Source organism: Melanotaenia boesemani, chromosome 17, assembly GCF_017639745.1.
Source record: "Melanotaenia boesemani isolate fMelBoe1 chromosome 17, fMelBoe1.pri, whole genome shotgun sequence".
NCBI classification, from domain to species: Eukaryota; Metazoa; Chordata; class Actinopteri; order Atheriniformes; family Melanotaeniidae; genus Melanotaenia; species Melanotaenia boesemani.
Genome location: NC_055698.1, coordinates 13,680,989 through 13,703,702, shown reverse-complemented (window position 1 = coordinate 13,703,702; position 22,714 = coordinate 13,680,989). Strand labels below are relative to the sequence as shown.

The window sequence follows — 22,714 nt, the reverse complement described above, 5'->3', positions numbered from 1 at the left end:
GAAAAAGTATATAAATTTGAAAAAATTATAGACAATGGACAATATTTTTGGTACCAGAAGCTCTTTGGCTTGTCGTCTTCAATTTCAATGCAGAACAGACAAAAGGAGGCTTTGATTGCATGTAACTCATCAACAGTGTGTCAAAAAAGAAGCAAAATTTCTAAATTATAATATCAAAACCACTGGCTATTCACCCTCGTACCAAATTTAACTAGAGGCTGTCTTTATTAGAGCCAAGATGTAAGCAAGCAGAGTTATCATAAAAAAGAAAGGGTCTGTCTTTTAATGAAGTCAGATAATGATTAATAAGATAACATGTTCATCGAAGTGGAAAATACATTTAAAAAATGGCTGAAATCTACAAACAGAAAGATGCACTGAACATGTGCTCAGCACAGTTTTGCATTGATCTTTTTTTTCTAATTACTCCTCCTCACTGAGGACTTTCTGGAGTCAGTGAAACTGTCAACTTAGAGCAGATCAACACGCAGTTTCTTTTCTGCTGCTCCTCTCCTCCATCTCCCTTTGCTCACAACATTTTAACTAATCTTACTGTCATGTTCCGGAAAACTACAGCCGAGACTGCTGTATAAAAGGAAAACTTAATCCCAGAAGAAAACACACCTTTTTGCAAACATCCCTAGTGCTTCGGTCTGGATGATGAGCTTAGAGCACTTACTGTACTCGTCCTGCACTGGGAAGTCCTGACCATCAGTGTTTTAATCAGTTTACAGTGAACCTGAACCACAGTTATACACTAATAGGTGGAAGTTGGTGGTTTAAGAATAGAAACCACAACTCGACTGCTAAGAAGCTGTCATATCCTCCTGAGTGCTTACGCTGGACTATTCATGCTTTATAGTGCACTTCTAGATCCAGGGGCAGAGATAGAAACGCTGAATATGGGGTAAATGGGAAATTTTATTGGACAAACTTTCATAAAATACATGAGATAAGCTATATCCTTATCATCATGATGTGATATCTCTGTCACACAGTCTGCCAACAGAACAGAGACGCACACATTCAGTCCTGGGTAAGTTCTCTTGTCCCGGTGGATCTAATCCAAACCCCTGCTGTTAAATCTGACAAGGACAAAGCGTGACTGTGTTTAAGACACTGACACAGAGGGCTGAAGTGGGCTGGCAGAAACACTGCACCCTGGTCAGCCGTTGGGTGAAGCTTTCTTCAGTAAGAACACGATAACTACACTTTTTATTTAGAAATGTGTGTGATATTCAACAGAAAAGCAACTTTCACCTGCCGTCTCGCTCAGCAGCTCCACCCTCAATGACAGTCTTGACAAAGATGCCTAGTTTTTCCAAGCCTGCGTCAGCACCAACACCCATCCCGATGATACTGATCCCCAGGCCATCTTCGTCTGGAAAGAAAAACAACATAATAATGTTAGAATGTTTAGGGTTTCATTCCCTAACTTTTCAGTGACTTTGGATTCAAATGGCTTCTGGTGACAACATGTCAAGTGTATATAAAGATTTGAGGAAACACAGTTAGGTGATAAAGAAAACACAGCCTCTTTCAATTCTATTAAATATGATGTATTAAGACATGAAAAAAATAAAAAAATCTGAAAAAAAAGATAATCTGATCCCTATCAGGAAATTATGCACACACCAATAATTTATTAGCTTCACGTAATCACATTTCTGCATGACGTTATCAGTCTTTCGCATCGCTGCAAAGAAATTTCCAGCCCTATTATTTATTTTTTTTACAAGGTTGCTTCAGATCATTGAGGTTTGTGGCCACTTGCTTGTACACAGCTCTCCTAAGGTCTTGCAACAGCATTTAAATCAAGTTAAGGTCTCAACTGAGTCATTGCAACCTCCCTATTCTTTGCTTTCTCAGCCATTTTGCTGATTTGCTGCTGTGCTTGGTATCATTGTTCTGTTGCAAGGCACAGTCTTCATCTAGGCTACTAGTATAGAGAGGAGTTAATGGTTGAGCCAGTAACTTTAAGGTCCCCAGGTCCTGTCACTGCAAAACAAACCCAAATCATCACATCTTCACTGCAGTGCTTTTGACAGTTAGTGTCAGGTGTTTGTGCAGATATGCTGTTTTTAGTTTTGTCTACATATGACACTGCATGACGGTCATAAATTTTCACTTGGTCTCACCTGTCCAAACGACATTGCTCAAGAATATTTGTAGTTTGTTCAGATGCAGCTTTACAAACTTAAGCAGTGATGTCACATTAACTTGAATATTTACGATCTGAAAAGTCTGAACTTTAACTCTTATTAGTAGCAGTTAGTTGCTATTTACGTTCTCTATTTCTATAAAAACGATAAAGCTGAACTTAGATTTTCACACATTTTCCGTTCAATTTTGATGTAGGCACAGTATAATAAATCATATATTGTTATTTGTCTGAGGCTGTCCTCATAAAGATCAGATGGTTTCTAAGAATTTGATGATGCAGAACACTGACAGACATGTATTTCTTTTTTTAAGACTGTATGGATAGATAAATACATTAAAATATATCAGATTATTAACTGAGAGGAGGAAAAGACATATATTCAAGACATGAGCTGGCCATCACATAAATAGGAAATATGCTGGATGGGAACTTCCCCTTATCCATCCCCATCCTGCATTAATTATTCACAGGCTGTTCGAGTTACATAACAATGAGTGGATGGAGGATTTCTAGAGTGTAAAGTCACTCCATTTTCCGTTCTTGATGATAACGATTTGTACAGGAGGGTGAGGGATTAGGATGAACTGCATGTGTGCAGGCTTTTTAAAATAATCTAAGGAGAATTTAATCAAACTGCTAAAAGAAAGAAATGAGAAAAACAATACCAGGAGGAAAAGCTAGACATCTGCTGACATGCCATGTGTGGGTGATTCTGTCTCTTGGGTGTCATGGCTAACTGACAGCACCACCTCCTCATAAGATGCTGTTAGATTTTCTTTCCCACCTTTCTCCAGTTCCACAGGGAACAGCTCCAGTTTTTCCACCCTCTTCTCCAACTCATACTCAGCAGATGAAGCCACAGGATCCACCTCCTCATTACGGCGGTCATAGTCCTCGTTGGAGTAGGTGTTGAACACCTGAAAAAACACACAAGGAGATAGCAATTTGTGTTATGGAGAGTAGATTGAGACGTGTGATAATGAATTGTTTAAGCATGCTAAAAGACATACTATGCCAAATACCCAAAACAAGAAAAGGTTATTGTTACACTCACAACTGACCGCAATCACAGTTAATACAAATATTACTAATTACTTTGAATGCAAAAACTTGATGCTACTAAGTTTATGAACACGAGTGGGAGTGATGTAACACTTCCTCTAAGCTTTATCTGCAAAACTAAGGACACAGATGTAAACAAGGCCACAACTTAAACAACAAAGCAGCCTAGCAGCTAGCAACAAGCTGCAATACAAGAAACCACGATGCAGTGATGGCAGACAGGGTTGCCTTTTCTCCTCCCTCCAAGAGTCAGCTGTCACTTCACATCTTATCCTTACCATGCCGTCTCACTGCTTTCTGCACCGAGCAGGAAGAGTAAGAGAGGAGGAAGCTGTGCACAAGCTGACTCAAACGTGTATGCTCTCATCATATCTATAACAAGGTGTTTTGCAGCAATCTGGATGTTGGTACTGACGACAGAAATGAATGGTAATGAAGTGTTTACGCAGACAAACATGTGGCCAGACATGTTTGGATGCCAGTCAGTGTTTTGACACTTTGTCACATTATCATGCCTCCTACAATCAAGGGTTTTACAAACAGGAAATTAACGATCATGGGTGATTTCCAGTGTTGCACGCTTCTAATCTGTGGTGTTCACAGATAAGATCAATAATGCTTCATGTTGCATTACGTGTACTGATTAAACTAAAGCAAGATTTGTGTTAGTCACTTGGGATGTGTGCATCCATGCATTTAGATCTGAAAAGAGATGGAGTGATATGTAACTTAAAACTATTCAAAATAAAGTACTGAAAAGTAAAAAACATAATACTGAAGGAAACACTCAGAACATTGAATCTGCATGACACTGCATGCTAGCTAGGATATCTTTGCTTTAAAAAAATATTTCCAATGCTGCAGCAATATCTTACCGAGTGACAGAAATAAATAAATAAATAAATAAATAAAAAACCTACAGTAAAAACACAACAGACATTCGGTTTAGGAGAAAGCATGCTGGTTGTAGAGTGATGCTACCAGAGAGTTTATTCGGTCCTCTATGTGATACTGAATGAGCGCTCTCCTTGACCTCCTTGTCATCAATCATTCATTGTGATCAACCGCCCTGCATTATTGATACTTGCATGAACAGAAGATGCATGCACATCGATCAAATCTCACACACACTCTCACACATTAGCATAACTTTACTCACAGTATTTGAGAAATATCAAAAACGTAGGCACATTTGTAAACAGTAAACAACCAGTAGAACACATACCCACACCCACACACACATATTGCTGACAAATGCTAACACCAGCACTTGCACTGTCCTGAACGTCCTGGACTGAGTGCCACCATTGGCAGTCAGTACATCCTCTAATGGCCTCTCCCAGTCAGTGTGTGCTATCTGCAAACACATTAGCATGTGGCTAGTCATTTGAGAGAGAAAGAGGTCATGAAGCGAGAAGAGGACAGATGTGGGTGGATCTGTGAGGGAATGCAAGCAAAGAAGAGATTGTGGAGGCGCAGTGATGGTGAAAGATAAGAAAAGGGCAGGAGAGGGAATTCAACAAATCTGAGAGACACATGTACTGAGAAGGCAAAGGATAGAGGGGAGAGTGTTGGTAACTGAAACGAGGACTGACGAGATAAATGAAACATCACACGAGGGAAATAAGAATCTGAAGGCAGAAAGAGAGTAAAAGAGAAACACAGTCTGACTGCAGCAGCAAACAGGAACCATTTACCCTCAAGACAAAGACACCTGATAGTGTAACTATCAAGCACATCTCCAACCTGTCCAAGCACAAACTGTTTTCACACAGTGAGAGACTGAGCTTAGCTCAGTCAGTTGGGTAAACATTAAGACTCAGAGCAAAAACAAAACTGAAACCAAATTTAAGAGGAAACAAAAAAGGTAGACGAGCTTCCTGACATTTAAAGGTCAACAAAAGCAGTAGAATAATAGATTGCCAACATCTACTTGTCCTACGACAATACCTGGATTTTGAAATGATACCCCCATAAACTACTTTTTGACCTGAAATAACACTAGAAATATGCACAGGAGAAAAAGATATGAATTGGTAAACAATTCTGTGACACTGTGCTTAACCTTGGCAGTAAGGTAAGATATTGCTGCCGTCTGCAGAGTAAAAAGTCTGACAGCAATGTCTGCACTCAGACCTATGAAATAATTGTAAATTTTATAGGTCTAGGTGTATAATTGTGTAAAACAAAATAATTTCAACATACAGCATGTGTCTTCAATCCATAAAAATGATTAATAATCAAATTTGAGTCAGATCATGCACAACTTATGCAGGCTTAATATAAGTGTACTTAACAGTCAGTTAACAGTGCAGGCATGCATAACTTGCTGAGGCTGTTCAATACCATGTCAAAACCTTGCTCACATGTTTAGAAAAACATTGTAATAATAAACATGGTAAACAAATTCAGTTAATAACCCTTTATCAAAGCTAAATCCTAATTTAATACACTGGTATTGAAACTAATAATTCTCAGCCACTTCAGTCCCAAAACTGTTGTGTTCCTCTGATAGAGAGGGATTAGCCAACAGTCAATACAGAGATTCATTAAAAGGAATAAAGCTGGATAAAAGTAAAAAAGTAGAAACAGAAATGAGACAACTGGACAGCAAAACAAGCCGGGAGAAAACCTGAGCTAAGAAACAGAAGATGGGAGGAAAGCAAAAATCATCAAGATGTGCAGAAAACAAAGCAGCAGTAAATAAAAGAAGACAAAATATTCTAAAAAAGATAAAAGAGAATGATTCATATGATGGTTTGGAGCAGCAGTGATATGTACCCATGTGTACCCTTTGGTAAGGCTATGTGTGTATATAAGGCAGCTCAGGAGCAAGTGAGGCCAGCAGTAATTTGCTCTGGGGTTGTCTGAGTCCTTTCCTGAGACAGCACGGCATGGCGCCCATTCCCGGCAAACAGCCTCTGATGGTATTAAACTGGGCCTTTGGTGTATTGGTGCCAGTGCTGCTGTCACCCTCCCTGCCCAGGGCAATAGGAGACTGGAAAACCTAGGAGAAATGTTCCCAGTGCCATGGCATGAGCCCAACAAAGCCTGCAGTGGATTAACAACTGCTTGGCACATGCACACACATACACACAGACATGATCCACTCTGCTGCAACACCTTGATACATTTGCATTTCATTACTTTTACTTGTGGCCACCCACCCACCCACCCACACACGTAACCAGCTGAAAGGTGCTGTGGAAAGTGTGGAAACGAGGCAGTTGCTGATGATAGCAAGAACAGACTGAGATTGACAGGTGTAGAGGCTGAAATGGGATGAAGAAAAAGTGAGAAAAGAGAAATAAAAACTGAAATATTCAGTCTACATTTTCATACTGCAATAAATGTGAGCACAATTCAAGGTCAGCCTGTCTGTCTTCTTGACATACATCATCCCTAATCTGAGGATGCGACACTGACAGGGAATGCCACAGTTGAATAAGTCAGCATTTCTTTTTTTATGCTTCAGATACAGTTTCTGAATACAGAACAGACACACATAACATTCATGTAAGTAGATAATTTAAAAAGAAATAGTTATGTTATTTATTTTTCCCCTGTTTTGAGGTTTTGTTCTATTCTGTTCTTTGTGGGGGAAGTTTCCTTTCTTTTCTTTTTTTTTTGTCATTCAAAAAATTCTTAAAATTCATTAAAAAAAAAGTTCTTGTGTAAAAAAGAAAAAAAAGTGATGTCATGAATGTTTTCCTGCATATGTGATTAAGATTTAATGTATGAGTTGTGTTTTCATTTAAAATAGAAGTACCTGCCCCAACGTGCTCCTTTGGAAAGGCCCTTATCTGTTTTTGGTGGCCATGGTCTGTCCCACTTAATTATAATTTTTACTATAAATAAAACATAGATAAACTGACCAGGCAGCCATTTGTTAGTTGATATCATATTGTTTTATCTGAAGTGTTAGATTGTTAGATGGGTTGCTGCAAACAGACCAATGCTCTGTGATAATAAAAATATCCTTAACAAGAAAAGGGGCCAGTAGATTGTGTTACTTGCACTTTGGTGAATTTTGGTCCGACATTTAAAAATGCTGAATGATTCAGCATAGTACAAACAACTAGACAATATACATACACACATTCTCCACATTAGTTATTTGTGTAATTAAAGTCCTTGCAAAAATATAGATCTTTTATCCTGTATTGCAAAGATGCCTCACAAAGAGAAGGATATTCCAATCAGCTGCAGTGAAGTAATAGAAATTCTTCAGGAGATAGCAAAGAGAAACTTGTTTTTTTTAACAGAGTCACGCTCTCCCATCTCACACTGCCCAGCTCCTCTAGTTTTTTCCCTGCAGCAGCTCTACTGTCCATACCACAACACCACTGGGTGCCTTGACTCCCACCAACAACCAAACCATTGGGTAACTGCAGGGGAAGAGAGAAAGAGAAAGGGAGGAAAAGAGGCCATCTTAAAGCAAGGGGGCAGAGAAAATTATCATACACAGTTAGTGGGAGGCAGGAATGAGAAGTAACACAACAACATGTTGCTTGTTACAGAACATGCCCACTTGCTATACTATGTAACTCATTAGGCTGAAATAATGACTTGGTAGAGTGCAGGACTGTTTCTACAAAGCATAATAAAGACTCTGTTTGATCTGCGCTATTTAGAATGTTTGATAATGTTTAATTAACCGTACATCCATTCACATAAATTGTGCCTCTGACTCACTATAAACAAGGCAATGACGATAGTGTGGCAGTCTGAACCCTCCTAAACACAAGCCTGGCAGACAGTGAGAACTCTGTGTCACTGAGAAACTCAGTCCTGTGCAGTTTTTTACAGCAGTGAGAAACGCCAATAGTAATATCATTAGCAGAAGACGAGATTAGGTAGGTGGGCGTGTTCATGACAGACTGCAATGTGGTAACTGACCAGCCCCAAAAAACCACAAGGCATCTCGCCTTTCCCAGAATATTAAAAATGCATGCTCCGGGGAGGATCATGTGGCACCGAAACAAGCAAACAAAAACACAACTGCATCAATAATGGAGTGACTAAGATACATGCGTGCAATAATACATACACATACACAATGTCCGACTCGTGAGTTAGACCTGCGATGAAAGCTGCGTGAAAAATATTTGGTGTCATAATAATTTCCCCTTCCATTGTCAACATGTTGAGATACAAAAATACAACCTTTAATTGGACAGTTTGGGCTGAATAATGCTTTAATCCACTGATGGATTGTTTACACTGAGCTTGTGGTTCAATGCCTACATTATTACACAAAAGTTGTACTTCTAGATATTTTAGAACAAGTAAATTTGTCTTTTTTTTAGTGTCCTTAAAAGAAACCTAAAAAATACCTGACCAACACCCTGTTGATCAGGTGTCACTAGTTATGTAACGTATCTGCTGTAATGTTGCAACAACACCCTCCTCTTCCTCTGTAACCAACCACTGATTACATAATGACGAAGGTGATGGCCAGCTTTACCCTGCTCAAAGTGTAAAAAAATCCACCAGAATTACTGGAGTAGAAGAAACTAAAGGCCACTGTAAAACATTTCAATAACATTTTGCAGTAATTTACTTTTTGTTTTTTTAAGAGGAACAAAGTATGCAAGAAATAAATGTACAGCTATTCAATATATCTAGTAAATTTGTATTTGCATAATATAATCTGCATTTTGAATCTAGAGAATACATCCTGCTTGATTGTTAAAAAAACTGATATTACATGTAGCTGCCACTGGGCAAAAATGAGATAAACCCGAGGCTGCAGAGACCTAGACAACCATGAAAACTCACTACTCTAGCCAATTTAGATTTATCTATTAATGTATATAACTTTGGAGAGCAGGGAAAAAGCCAGAGTACTTGCAAAAAAAATAAATAAAATAAAATAGTGCAAGCTGCACACTGAAAGGATACATCTAGCTGCAATGAACAGATCCACAGAGTTGTATGGGAGAAAATAAAAGAGAATTCCACTCATCAGGAGACTTTTTTTGTGTGATCACTTGTGTTTTGTGGACTTTGATGCATTTGAAGAAAAAAAAAAAAGAGTGGCGAGAATGAGATAAGAGAGGATTTTGGAACCCCTAAAAAGCACCTACTACAACACAAGACTAAACTGAATAAGACTGAGCTCTAGCAATATGGGTGCAAACATAAAGACCTTTTATAAATGACATTCTCCAATATCACTATTTAAGGTTTTAATTTAAAACTGTGAGCAATGCTGTTACACATACAGTCATGGACAAAATTGTTGGTACCCTTCGGTTAATGAAAGAAAATATCACAATGGTCACAGAAATAACTTGAATCTGACAAAAGTAATAATAAATAAAAATTCTATGAAATTTAACCAATGAAAATCAGGCATTGCTTTTCAACCATGTTTCAACAGAATTATTTAAAAAAATAAACTCATGAAACAGGCCTGGACAAAAATGATGGTACCCTTAACTTAATATTTTGTTGCACAACCTTTTGAGGCAATCACTGCAATCAAACAATTCCTGTAACTGTCAGTGAGACTTCTGCACCTCTCAGCAGGTATTTTGGTCCACTCCTCATAAGCAAACTGCTCCAGTTGTCTCAGGTTTGAAGGAAGCCTTTTCCAGATGGCATGTTTCAGCTCCTCCCAAAGATGCTCAATACGATTTAGGTCAGGGCTCATAGAAGGCCACTTTAGAATAGTCCAATGTTTCGTTCTTAGCCATTCTTGGGTGATTTTAGCTGTGTTTTGGGTCATTGTCCTGTTGCAAGACCCATAACCTGCGACTGAGACCAAGCTTTCTGACACTGGCCAGCACATTTCTCTCTAGAATCTCTTGATAGTCTTGAGATTTCATTGTACCGGCACAGATTCAAGACACCCTGTGCCAGATGCAGCAAAGCAGCCCCAGAACATAACAGAGCCTCCTCCATGTTTCAAAGTAGGGACAGTGTTCTTTTCTTCATATGCTTCATTTTTCCATCTGTAAACATAGAGCTGATGAGCCTTGGCAAAAAGTTCCATTTTTGTCTCATCTGTCCATAGGACATTCTCCCAGAAGCTTTGTGGCTTGTCAACATGTAGTTTGGCTTTTTTTTGATTTGTTTTCAACAATGGTGTCCTCCTTGGTCGTCTCCCATTAAGTCCACTTTGGCTCAAACGACGACGGATGGTGCGATCTGACACTGATGTTCCTTGAGCTTGAAGTTGACCTTTAATCTCTTTAAAAGTTTTTCTGGGCTCTTTTGTTACCGTTCGTATTATCCGTCTGTTTGATTTGTCATCAGTTTTCCTCCTGCGGCCACGTCCAGGGAGGTTGGCTACAGTCCCATGGATCTTAAATTTCTGAATAATATGTGCAACTGTAGTCACAGGAACATCAAGCTGCTTGGAGATGGTCTTATGGCCTTTACCTTTAACATGCTTATCTATAATTTTCTTTCTAATCTCCTGAGACAACTCTTTCCTTTGCTTCCTCTGGTCCATATTGAGTGTGGTACACACCATGTCACCAAACAGCACAGTGACTACCTGTAGCTTATATATAGGCCCATTGACTGGTTACAAGATCGTAGACACCTGTAATGCTAATTAGTGGACACACCTTGGATTAACACGTCCCTTTGGTCACATTATTTTCGGTCTTTTGTAGGGGTACCATCATTTTTGTCCAGGCCTGTGATATGGGAATATCTAATTTGTGTCCTAAAATGACCATCTGTATACTATTGGTGTTATATAACTGCTTGTTTTGTCCCAAGTGACCACCTGTATACTGTTTTTGTTATATTATTCTGCTTGTTTTGGGAACTGTGTAACTGCCTATCTTTGGAAGGGTGAGAAAAGGGTGTCTTGTAAATATGTTTACAAGACAGGATCTCAGGACTCATCCTCGCCTGTGGGAAAGGACCGGCCATCCTCTCTCTCATGCGATGTTGTGTTTTTCTAAATAAGTATAAAGACGGGGAAATCCCACATCTCGGTAGAGTCTGCTGCGGGTTACGTACGAACGCCCAGCCGGGGTTTTCTAAGCCACTCTACCGGGATTGTTGGCTCTCCAGTCCGTGTCAAAGGTAGGGCAAGCTATGCTATGCTTATAAGGCTGAACCCATTGAGATGTAATGATGAGTGTCATGAGCTGCGGGGAATAAACCTGACACATTTATTCTAGCACTCTGACTTTGTGTGTTTCATCTGCCGACCACCACGAACCTCTAAAAATCACACATTACAGCCTGTTTCATGAGTTTATTTTTTTAAATAATTCTGTTGAAACATGGTTGAAAAGCAATGTCTGACTTTCATTGGTTAAATTTCATAGAATTTTTATTTATTATTACTTTTGTGAGATTCAAGTTATTTCTGTGACCATTGTGATATTTTCTTTCATTAACCGAAGGGTACCAACAATTTTGTCCATGACTGTACATATTCTCACCCAGAAAGACAGACTGTCCTAAAGTGGAGCGATCCAAAAAAAAAAAGGAACAGTAAGATGACAAAGTTGCTGGCAATAGGCCATCTAATTTGAGTTGGCCTTACACGATTGCAGGCTATGCTCCAGATAAAGATGGTCTGGAATCCCACATGTCTAATGTTGATCTGTGTACATGACAAAATTGTTGGATAAACTGTCACGTACAAAAGGAAGGGCAAAGCCAGAAGATGCATCCTGGGAGCCTCCGCAGCCATGTACTAAATTGAGGGCAGACAAATCAGCTTTGAAATCCTCAAGAAAAATGACCATCTCTTAATGCCTGACAAGTCTGAGGAACAGCACTGAGTGAATGTAAATTGGTATTTTGTCCTTTTTTCAACATAAGTAAGTTTATAATGATGTTCCAACATGCTCCAGTAAAGTAAAAGATAATTCTGTGAATAATTCTGCATACTGGAGCTGATAAATAAATACATATAATGCAAATGAACAGAGTGTTAGTTGTTTTTTAAACAAAATGTTTGCAGTGTGATCTAATCTGCAATTGTAAATAAATCAGTGCATCACCCTGTTCACACATCATGTTATTCTAAAAACTAGAAACTAAATATACTAAATACAATCCCATTGTTGGAATAATGTAGAACAATATACCAAAACATCTGGTTGCATCTACATAAGCTTTGCTACAGATAAGAGGAGTGACATACATCTCTCATATTGATTATAGCTCTAAGCTTAGATCCATTCTACTCAGCATCCCACTAATGGTGCAGCAGCAGAATCTAATAGACACAAACTCATTGTCTGCAATCCAGTAGCAGACAACATGCAGAGTGGAGTGACTGATTGCAGAGCCACATCAGTGGACAGTTAACTGCTGCTCCACCTCCACTCATCACATCTGCTCAATTTTAAGACACTGCAGCATCTTGACTAATAAAAATGCAGCTGGTCCACAGGCACAAAAAGTATAATCCAAAAGTATATGTCATTCTTGTGGAGGGGAGAAAAACAAGACAAGGAAACAACAACAACAACAAAAAAACACAGCAACAAGTGAAGAATAGTTAAAAGTTTTGGAATTTGAAGTGCCTTGAAGATGGAAAAATTGAAAACCTTAAAGAACTAAGCAATGGAACTGGAAACGGGCTGAAATGTGTGTGACACATTCAAACAGCATATTTTATTCTTCATATCAGCTGCACAGAGGACACTTTCAAAACAGCACACCAAATGTCTGACGAAGGACTGAATCCACTTCTGTGCTACCACTTTAATCTATGGGCCATGCACTAATCAACTACACTGATGTCAGAGATAAAACCAGCAGTTTCAATGAACACAAGACCTGATTCTCTTCTGCAGGTTAGTGCCCTCTGGAAAGCAGACGGCCTTGTGTCTGGTGGCTCAAAGTAGTATCTTCTTAGTGGGTCAGTGAAGATGTTACAGCTGTGGTTTACAGCTAAAAAAAACCAGCTCTGTGAGGCTGTATTTACTGTGGGGAAGGCTAACTCTGTCCTACATCCTACAAATATGCTGATTTTTCAGCAAGTATAACGTTGTTTGTTCATCTTAACAATGATATGTTATTATTTCTAAAACAAAAAGTTAGGCAGACATTTATAGAAGTTAACAGTTTAAAAAGATTTTGGTGATAAGTAAACAGGCTAAATTTTACCCTATTGGTGATTAAAATCAGCAGATCACATGAGTTATAAGAGCTTTTCCTTAAGCAGACACGCACATCTGGGTGTATTTGCATGGCAACATTAAAATTTGTAATTCTGGGCTGAAGAGGTTAAACAGACTCAACTTCCCTTGAAGTGATCCTGCCAAAAACTACTAAAAAAATACTAACAAATAAATCAGCTTTTTTTCATTATCAATGCTTCTAAGTTGATTTAAAAAAAAAGTTTACAAAATATTGCCAAAGGCTGATAGCGTTTTTTTTTTTTTTTTTATTATTTTTATCTGTGGCTACCATGAAAACTTATAAAATCAAACAAGCTTTTAGAGCAGTGATGTTGTAATGCTTAACATGACAGAATTGGCAGGGCTACAATATGTTTGACAAAAAAAATATACAAAAAAACAAAAAACAAAACATTAAGTATTATGTATAATACAACAGTTTTATTATGAAAACCTTCCACAGTCCACTCCCACAGGGGTCAAACTGGACCCGTGCTGGCCTGAACGCTGAGAAAATAGCTTTGTCATTCACTATATAGACGAACAAAAGACAGAACCCTGTTTGTTCCTCATGTGCTGAGAGGAGAGGGGAGGTATGATGAAGAGGTGGGAGGGGTGCATGTCTAATTTGGCATAAGCTTGTGTGAAGGGGTGGGGGCAGATCCCCTCTTTAATATTCTATATGATGAATGAGCGGCAGTCCTTTTCATAGAAAACAGAAGCCTTGAAACGACAGACAACAACAGAGGAGCACACTCTGCTTGTTCAGCCTAACTGGGACAACAAGCTTTGCAGTGTTCACATTCAGTGTGTGGTAAACTTGCAAAATTAGGAAAAAATAAGCCACCTTTCATTGATCAAAAAGAAGATTTGTATCAGTGAAAGTTGACTGCAAAACACAGACATACTGAATATTGTGTTTAGTGTAATGCTACAGCAATATTATCTCACATATACATTTTGGCCATCATTGATATGGAAATATGATCAAAATGCAGCTACAATTAGATTTTCTTGCAGCCGTTTATGTGTGTTGTGTTTTTTCAGGCACTTGTACTGTATCCTGACTGAGAGGAAAGACAAAAGAGCAAAAGGAACGACTGTGCAGGGTAATTAGTTAGCTAACATCACATTTTCTCCGCAGAATAACTAGGCTAATTGTTCTGGTTCACTACAACATGTTCATAAGATTTATTCACAACCTGTGGGATCTTTATATTTGATCCATTTTAAGCTTTTCTATGTAAACCCTAATCTCTAACTCAAAACTGTGTTTCAAATCTTAAACTGTACGTGTCCTCATTCATAGGCACAAACTTTTCTTCTATCAACAGGCTGAGTGTCTCACTCATAAAAAATAGACTTAACTGACAAACTGAATGCAAGATAAAGAGGAATAAAGCAACGTAAAGCATCTTGTTTAGCTATACAAATGTTAAGCACAGTGATTCTGAATACTTGAGGATAAAGACTGGAAAATATTCCCCATAATCTTCCCAAATCCATCACTCCAATCCAGAAAAAACACTGGCTGCATTGTGTCCAACTCAGTGCTGAAAACAACATCAAAACACTAAGAAGCAGATGCAACACATGCCACTGTGTTGCAATTACTACTTTTCTTTACCCTGGGAAAACCTGTACTGCATCAATTGTAACCTGCTGTGTAACACAGTATTACATGAAAGCAATGAGCCCACTACTAAATTCATTATATGCAAAATACCCTCATCAAATAGTGTCCTGATTTAAAAAACAAGACAGAATGAGGAAACTCAAACACAGCATCTTGTGTGAAAACTGTGTGGGCGTTGAACCAGCGTGACTAACACATGCACAGATGTGCTGCATGTTGAATTCCCAGAGAGCAATTCTCCATTTACTAACATACAGACAGACATCTAATATCTGAAAAATGTCTGAAGCCAGATAATTTTACCAAGATCATATTATGCCACAAACATGTATGTTAACAGAACAAAGCTAACATCAATGTGTAGTTCAACTGTGACTAAAAATACTAGCCCATAGAAAGAGAGCTCTAAACACAGCTTTAGTTCTCAGCTGTTTTAACCTACTTTTGATAAGAGCTGAAAAAGGACTTTTTATGTTGGATTGTGTTCAGTGTGTTTACACAATTAAGGCTTCCACAACACTTTTGTACAGCATCCAGCTTACTGTAATGGGAGCAGTGCTGAAACGAATCGTCCTCTTAGGGGGGATGTCCTCTTTGTTTTCATCTGGCAGACCAGGGATCTCTGTCAGCTCAGAGCCTGGGTCATAGATGATATCCTCGTCATCACCGTAGAGGTCATCCTCAGGATCTGTGCAGCTTTCCCCCCAACCCTGGTAACAGGCATCCCCATCTGCGTTGAAAATAACCCGCTCATTGCCAGTGTATTCATCCTCAGGTGCTTCCCTCTGGACATCGGGAGATTCAGAGGGTTTGTCTTCCTTTGAAGCATCTCTGTCCTCTTTGCTTTCCTGGGTCAGGGAAGTTGTGATGAGTTCAGGAGGAGTTTCTTTCAAAACTTTGTTAGTAATCTCAGCACCGTGTGTAGGTTTTGAGGCTTTGGAGACCTCTTGATCATCAGTATGCATTATAGAGTCTGAGGGTTTTTCTTCTTCCTCGCAAGAGCCATTAACTTGGCTTTCATTGGTGGTGACCCCAGGCAAACGCTGTCTCTCTCCCTTTGGAGTGACATCAGTTTTGTCCTGGGCCTCTTTATCTTTTGGAGCCTCTATTTTGGGTTCTGAAGTCTCTGCCCCAGGACTAGGACTCAGGAGATCCTCAGAGGATGAGGATGCAGGATACTTGCCACCTATCCTGTTCCGGTAGGTTCCATGAATTGGAGATTGTCTTGAATCATCCTCACTGAGATCACCTCCATGGCGGAGGGATCCATCAGGTGAGTATAGGGTTCGTCGGCTGACTCCTCTGTAAGGAACACTCTGATTGTGGTGATCGGCATTTTCAAAAACAGCACTGAGCTGGCTGACAGTTGGTGAGGACGCCTCTGTTCTGGAACACAGGGAGTCCAAGGAGTCTGTGCTGCCCCTGTTGGACTTCGCCCCTCGCCAGTCATCAAGATGCTCATGTGAGCCCCGTTTATCACGTAAGTAGGGAAAGACTGGTGATTGGGACTGGTCCCGTGACTGCTGCTCAAACAGCTTCCTGGTTTCTGAGAACTTTGCCCCTGCACCTCCAATCCTGTCAGCTGATGAGGAATGCTGGAGCTTTATCACTGATCCATCAGCCTTATTGATGAAGTTGGTGGGCTTCACCAGCTTCTGTGGCGAGGACTCATCGCGACCTCTGGTCCTAGCCGGTGTATTTTCTGAGCCCATTTGCATGAACATGTCCTTAATTCGACTGACATGGGCCCCATACTGGCGGCCTCTTGGCTGTTTTACCCGCTCAAGATCTTTGGGCTTTGAGTCTCCATCAATCCGAGGCTGGTCAAAGGCTCTCTTGAGTGCCTGAAACTCAGCCCGATAGGCATTACGGTGGGGGGAGGCACTCCGGAGGCTGGTCCTCTCCCCAGAGGCCTCCGTCTTTAGCATGATGATGTCTTTGGATTTAGAGGGGATGTCAGCATTACCGTGACCTCATTAGAACGTGGGATGATTGAGCCTAGTTGACTTGGTCCAAATCCTTCAGGCCCAGTTTCACCTGCAAAGATGAAAAGAGATGAAAATACACTGCATCTCTATAGTACTGTCCAGGTCTTACTGGCCATTTGGCCATTCATGCAGTGCTGCTTTATTCTGCCAGTAGTATTTTCTTTAATGTATTAACCATAGTGAAAACACCACAGGGCAACTTTAGTGTTCAGAATCTTGTCTGAGGATGAGGACAGGAGGAGACAGCATCAAACCATTGACCTTATGATTAGTGCACTCTTCCCAATGATAGACACATTTTCTAACACTACATGATGTAAATTCACAAGGGATAAATACGCAAGCAAGCATGCAATAATATCACATAAATAGAAGGCGACCACCATTAATCAAAGAAGTGATTAATGGTAAGTAAAGTGACACTTTTAAAATATGATGGTCACAAACCTTGATAAACCTCTCAGAGGCTAAGTGAATTCCTGATTTGTGATGCAAAATCTCATGGTTCAAAAGCTTTTTTGAGCTAAAAGCACTCTGATTATACTTAATGCTCACAAATCAATACCAGACACTAGGCAGAAGAGTAAAGACTTTTTTGGTTTAAAATGTTGCTATGCTGTAGGAAGATGCTTGGTCCGTTATTTTATTCCTCTCCTTATGCTTCCCTCTCCCTCTGTTTTCTTTAGGAAACTGTGACATGTTTCAGCTCTGCCAACCAGCACTGACATGGTGTTTTCAACTTGATATAATCCCCCCTTACCCATGAATTGTATTAACAACATTTGCCTTACAAAGAAAATGTTGTTGGGTGCACAATCAGCAGACAACATAAAACTAATTTCATAAAAAGGCCTTTGCTTGCCTAATATCAGGCTAGTTATGCTGGTTACATACTTCATAGTTATAATCCATTAATATTAAATCAAGTTTGGAAATGCATTTCATATAGGCAGAGAAAAAACATGATATAATAAATCTAGGATAAACAAAGCAAAACAAAGCAAAAACAAACAAACAACAAACATCTGGGACATGGAGGATCCATTAATCTAAGTTTTTTTTTGTTTGTTTGTTTCTTGTTTTGGTTTTTTGTAAACCAGACCCTGGATAGTATATTTGCAAAACACATCAGCAGCAGTAACTGAAACCTAAATGTCCTGGTTCAGTAATCATCATTCACCATGCTGGACATATGTGAAATCCTTGTGCAGTCGCTTCCTTCGTTTGAACTTCAGGAACACCCAGTGCTGGTGATAATGCACAGGTATGAAAAGGCAGAAAGACCAAACTGAGGCTTTAACATTGAGTCAGCTGGATCAGACAAACAAGCGCACATCAGCCACACCGCGCACAACATGACAGCTCAGGTTCCCCTCCTCCTTCTCAAACGGTTTAACATTTATTTATTTACATTTTCCTTGTGTGCATTTCTGCGCGCGGCAGAGGACATATGATCAACCATTCTTAGTGATTTCAAGAAGAAGTTAACTGTTAACCACAAACATCCGCGATGTTGCTTCACTGTTAGAAAAACAAAAGACTTACATCCAGGGCTCCAGCTTCGTTGAACGCGTTGTACAAATAAACTGTAATCCAGAGGGTGAACTGGGGAAAAATGGTGATGCTATTGTTGTAAAACCTCCCGAAAAAAAAAACATGTCTATCTATCGCTTGTAAACAGCCCCGGACGGAATCGCCACTATTAAAACGCTGGGACATACTAGAGCCGCTACAACGCCATTGCAGGCAGAGGGTGATGCTGCCAGTTGCACAATAGGGGTGTCGGTGCAGTTTGGCAGCTCATCTCACTGAGAGCTGCACTGTGGCAGCCTTTGCTGGACGGCAGCGTCCGATATACGTCCGCGCTGTAGTAAAGTAGACTGAGCTGCTGCTTTGATAGCCGGTGATTTGCGAATGTAAAGCGTCATGTGACAGGTGCAAAAACCTGAACTGCGGCAATGGTTCCGTCCGATAATCTGCTGCGCGGAGGGACTTTCAGTGAGCTGCAGTCTCGCATAAATACCAACACACAGCAACTGTAACTTCATTGGCCGTTTATTGTTCATCAGAGGGCTTTGGGTGGGGTGGACAGGGTCAAGGACCACTCTGATGCTGTGTGATGTGTTCAAATTAGGGCTTCCCAACGTATGGTGTGCGGACCAGCAAGTGGACCTTAGGAAACAAAGCAAGCGCAATTTAGTGCTGCAATGCAATAAAGTACATCTGCTCAGGTAGCTGCTCTTTTTTATTGTAAGACTTGCACTTTAAGTAACCTCATTTATTTCTATACTACTTTTAACTAGTTAACAGGAATGGAGTGATTTAAAGTTTTAGTCAGTTGTGCTTTTAGGATCAGTATAAATCATCAAAGAAAAATATTTTTTAAAGATTATGCTAACTCATACACAGCTACATTAAACATTAACATGTTTGATAATTAGTGCACATTCACACCTAATAGTCCACTAAACTTGGTACGACTGGGGACTCTTTTTATTTGGAGTTTATGACATTCTTCTGGTCCGAGTTTGCTTTCACACTGCACTTAGTCAAACATACCGGACCTTCTGAATAACGTGTTCAAGTCCTCTCCAGAGGTGGTACTGCATAATTAATGACTGAAGACGAAAAGACAATAAATGAACAAGAAAACTGGCTTATCTATTGGTTAATATCTGGAAACTTCTGTTTCCACCACACAAGAGCAAAATATGGTGTTGGATCAAATCCTAGTGGCCTTGGATTGACTATAATTCAGTCAAAACTTTGATTGCATTTTTCGATTTGACTGCGAACCATTTATCCTGACTATCATTCTACATGTACATGTGTTTTGGTTGCATTTACCCACAATGCCATGTGTACCTACAATACCCTTTGTTATGTAGTCTGCTTCCTGAATTTGGTTCACTTGAAACAGGCCAAAACCTTAGTTTGTAAGCAGACCAAAGGTCACTTCTTTGAACTGCATCAGAGTTTGGTTGCACATTCACACCATCTAAAACAAACCAGATTTTCCAAGAAAACAAACTAGCATTCTAGTCAGAAGAGCTGATGTAAATGAAACCTTAACCTATAACACCTTATCCAGAACCTTCATATGGTCTGTGCAAAGTTTCTAGCAACACAGGGGCATTCAGCAGCTGCCCAGCTCCACATCATTTGTACACCTACACACAACAGACTATAGGGATTTACACTCATGTAGCGTCTGCGTCTCCACCGTGGGTTCTGCGCAGCTCCACGGAAGCCTGACGTGCACGTTTTCCAGAGCTGATGTGCACCCCTGCTACACAGATGGTTATGTGGAAGTACTCCCTTATAACCTTCCTACGAGTTTATGGATTTCTGGATCTTCTCGCTGAACTTGTGTAGTAACCAACATTTTTAAAAACAACACACAATAATCAAGTTTATGAGAGGCTGATCGAATTATTTCTTTGTTTTCTTCCACAAGCTAATAAAGACACTGAACCATACCGGATGCCATTGTTGTTCTAAAACTGAAAATAAGTACCGGAACTGAAAAAATGACGCATACCCCCTAAGCTCGAGTGCGAGAGCAAATTCACCAGCCGCATGCAAACGAGTACAAATCCACCTTTAAGCTTAAAAGTCAACTTAAAAGGATGATGCTTCCAAGCTGGGTTAAAGGATTTTATAAAGTTTCATCTTAAAGAAGACAGTCAGTGACTGTCACTCATTGTGTAATGAGGAGTTGGATTGAGTCTCTTTTGCATGAGTGACTGTGCGAAGCTTAAACAATATACAGGTACTGCTGTGTTACTCTAGCTCACTTGTGTAAAATATTTTGGTTATAGTGTAGCATATTGTACAGTCTTCAGTTCTACAGTTATAGATCTAAATGTAATTATGCCTTGACGCCTGGTTTGAAACATGATCTAACATCGGATTGGAAGCTACAGACTTGCAAAAATGAAGAGAGAGCAGACTGACTTAGTAATATAAGGATAGTTTATTTTAAGTTGACTATTTTCATTTGGAAGTCTGTAATTGCAAATCTTAGCTGTTCATATTGATGAGGTTATTATACTTGGGAGAGAATGATTACATTAAGTTTATATGTGTGGAACACTGTCCAATTTACTGTGATTCATGTGCATGTAGGACCATGTAGACTGCTTGTGATGGACCTTTTGTAACACAATACTGTAATACAGTAAATATGGTATGGTTCTAAAACAGGACATTCTTTATACAGATATATTTTAAAATTGTTTTTTAATATTAAACTGAAATTCTAAGCTCCATATTAATGTTATTTTCATTTTTAAAATTCCATATAAAAAAGGATTCAGTTTAAAATTCTTACTGGTTGGTTCACCTAAGAGTCAACAGTCACCCTAAAGCACATTCATGTGATGAAACACAAGAAAAAGGAAAGCTTTGTCAACATTCAAATGAAGGATTATGCTTACAAACATTTATTGTAATGGTTTTAATAATAAACGGTATTGTTTCTTTTTACATGTACATAAAAAGCACAAACCTAAGTATGAATATAAACGTGCATGGATAAGGCAATTCTGAAAAAATATGATAGCTTTGATTAAAATTGAATTGGACTAAGTAATGATTTGTAAAATAAATAAATAAATGCATTAAGTATGTGTGACTCATTACAGCAAAGCCTGTTTATCCCTAATAAATCTAAATGGAGTAGTTTAGTTTGGTTTAAATCATCATCTTTTCAAAATAAGCATGTGGGATCATGTAATGTATATCATTATGCAACCTTCTCCGTGTAAGCTACACTCACTTAAAGCAAAGCTGGCTTGCATGTTTATTTTTTCCCTATACACAAAGATACCCCATTTTACTTATAAACATTCAGATTAATTTTTGAGTACAGGAATATTGAAAAAAGAAAGTAAATCATACATGTGATAGCGTTTTCAATAGTCTCTTTGTGCATTTTGCATTTTCACCTTTAGCCTACAGCTAAAATCACAACAATTCAGCAATTTATGGGTGACAGTGATGAATTAAGTATTGAAATACAATAAATCAAATTATCAGAGCTGACACATTTGGTCAACATTCGTCCTAGCCTCTTGCCAGAACAAAAATGCAGTGCTTTTCCACTCACTTATTGCTATGAATCATAATGCCTCCACAGGAATAATGTTTGTTGTGATACATTCATACCCAATCCAAACACAGGCTATGAGGATGTTGCTAAGCAACCTAAAAATAATCTTAAGGGGATGAAAGGGAGGGTAAAAAAATAGACTCACACTGCAGAGCATAGAAGATCCATGGCATCATATTGATTGCCACAGATGGAGCCAAGGAATCAGTACTAAATCAGAATATATCAAACAAGAACTATTCAGTGACCACTGACATCATTTTAACCTGATTAAACATTTCTGCAAAATAAAAAAAACATCTTTGTGGACAGTATCAAGGAAGCATGATGGGTGAATTAAGGGTCCTGAAGCCCTTCAGGAGGGGGAGGCAAGAAAATGACCATCTGCTTATCAGGACAGTCTCTGCAGGGGGTCTGGACAGATTGGAGCAGACTTTCCAAACAAGCCTCTGCCCTCTTTCAGCTGTGCACAGGAGGTCAAGCTGTGGCGAGGTGATGGAGTTAATTTTGGAGGCATATCACAGAGACTTTAAAGATTTAAAAAAAGAAAAGAAAAACAATTTAAGAAGCCAGTACAGGAGCAGAATAAAGCCATAACTGAAGAGATGCAGAGTTCCACAGCGGCACTGAAATAACATCTGT

At 39.3% G+C, this 22,714-nt stretch overlaps 1 protein-coding gene across 5 annotated transcripts in view; it reads right to left on the bottom strand.

The window, feature by feature from the left end:
* Positions 1–22,714, bottom strand: part of ppp1r9a (protein phosphatase 1, regulatory subunit 9A) — a 55,346-nt gene that overhangs the window by 30,110 nt on the left and 2,522 nt on the right. For 4 of the 5 annotated variants that reach the window (XM_042012015.1, XM_042012019.1, XM_042012018.1 and 1 more), the window contains exons 1-4: positions 18,505–18,934; positions 15,514–17,008; positions 2,949–3,081; positions 1,261–1,381 (exon numbers count right to left, since the gene is read on the bottom strand). In XM_042012015.1, the coding sequence (XP_041867949.1) occupies positions 1,261–1,381; positions 2,949–3,081; positions 15,514–16,899 (1,640 nt within the window). In that variant the 5' untranslated portion in view covers positions 16,900–17,008; positions 18,505–18,934. Of the gene's footprint in view, positions 1–1,260; positions 1,382–2,948; positions 3,082–15,513; positions 17,009–18,504; positions 18,935–22,714 lie in introns of those variants that run through there. The other variant, XM_042012017.1, reaches the window with a different exon arrangement.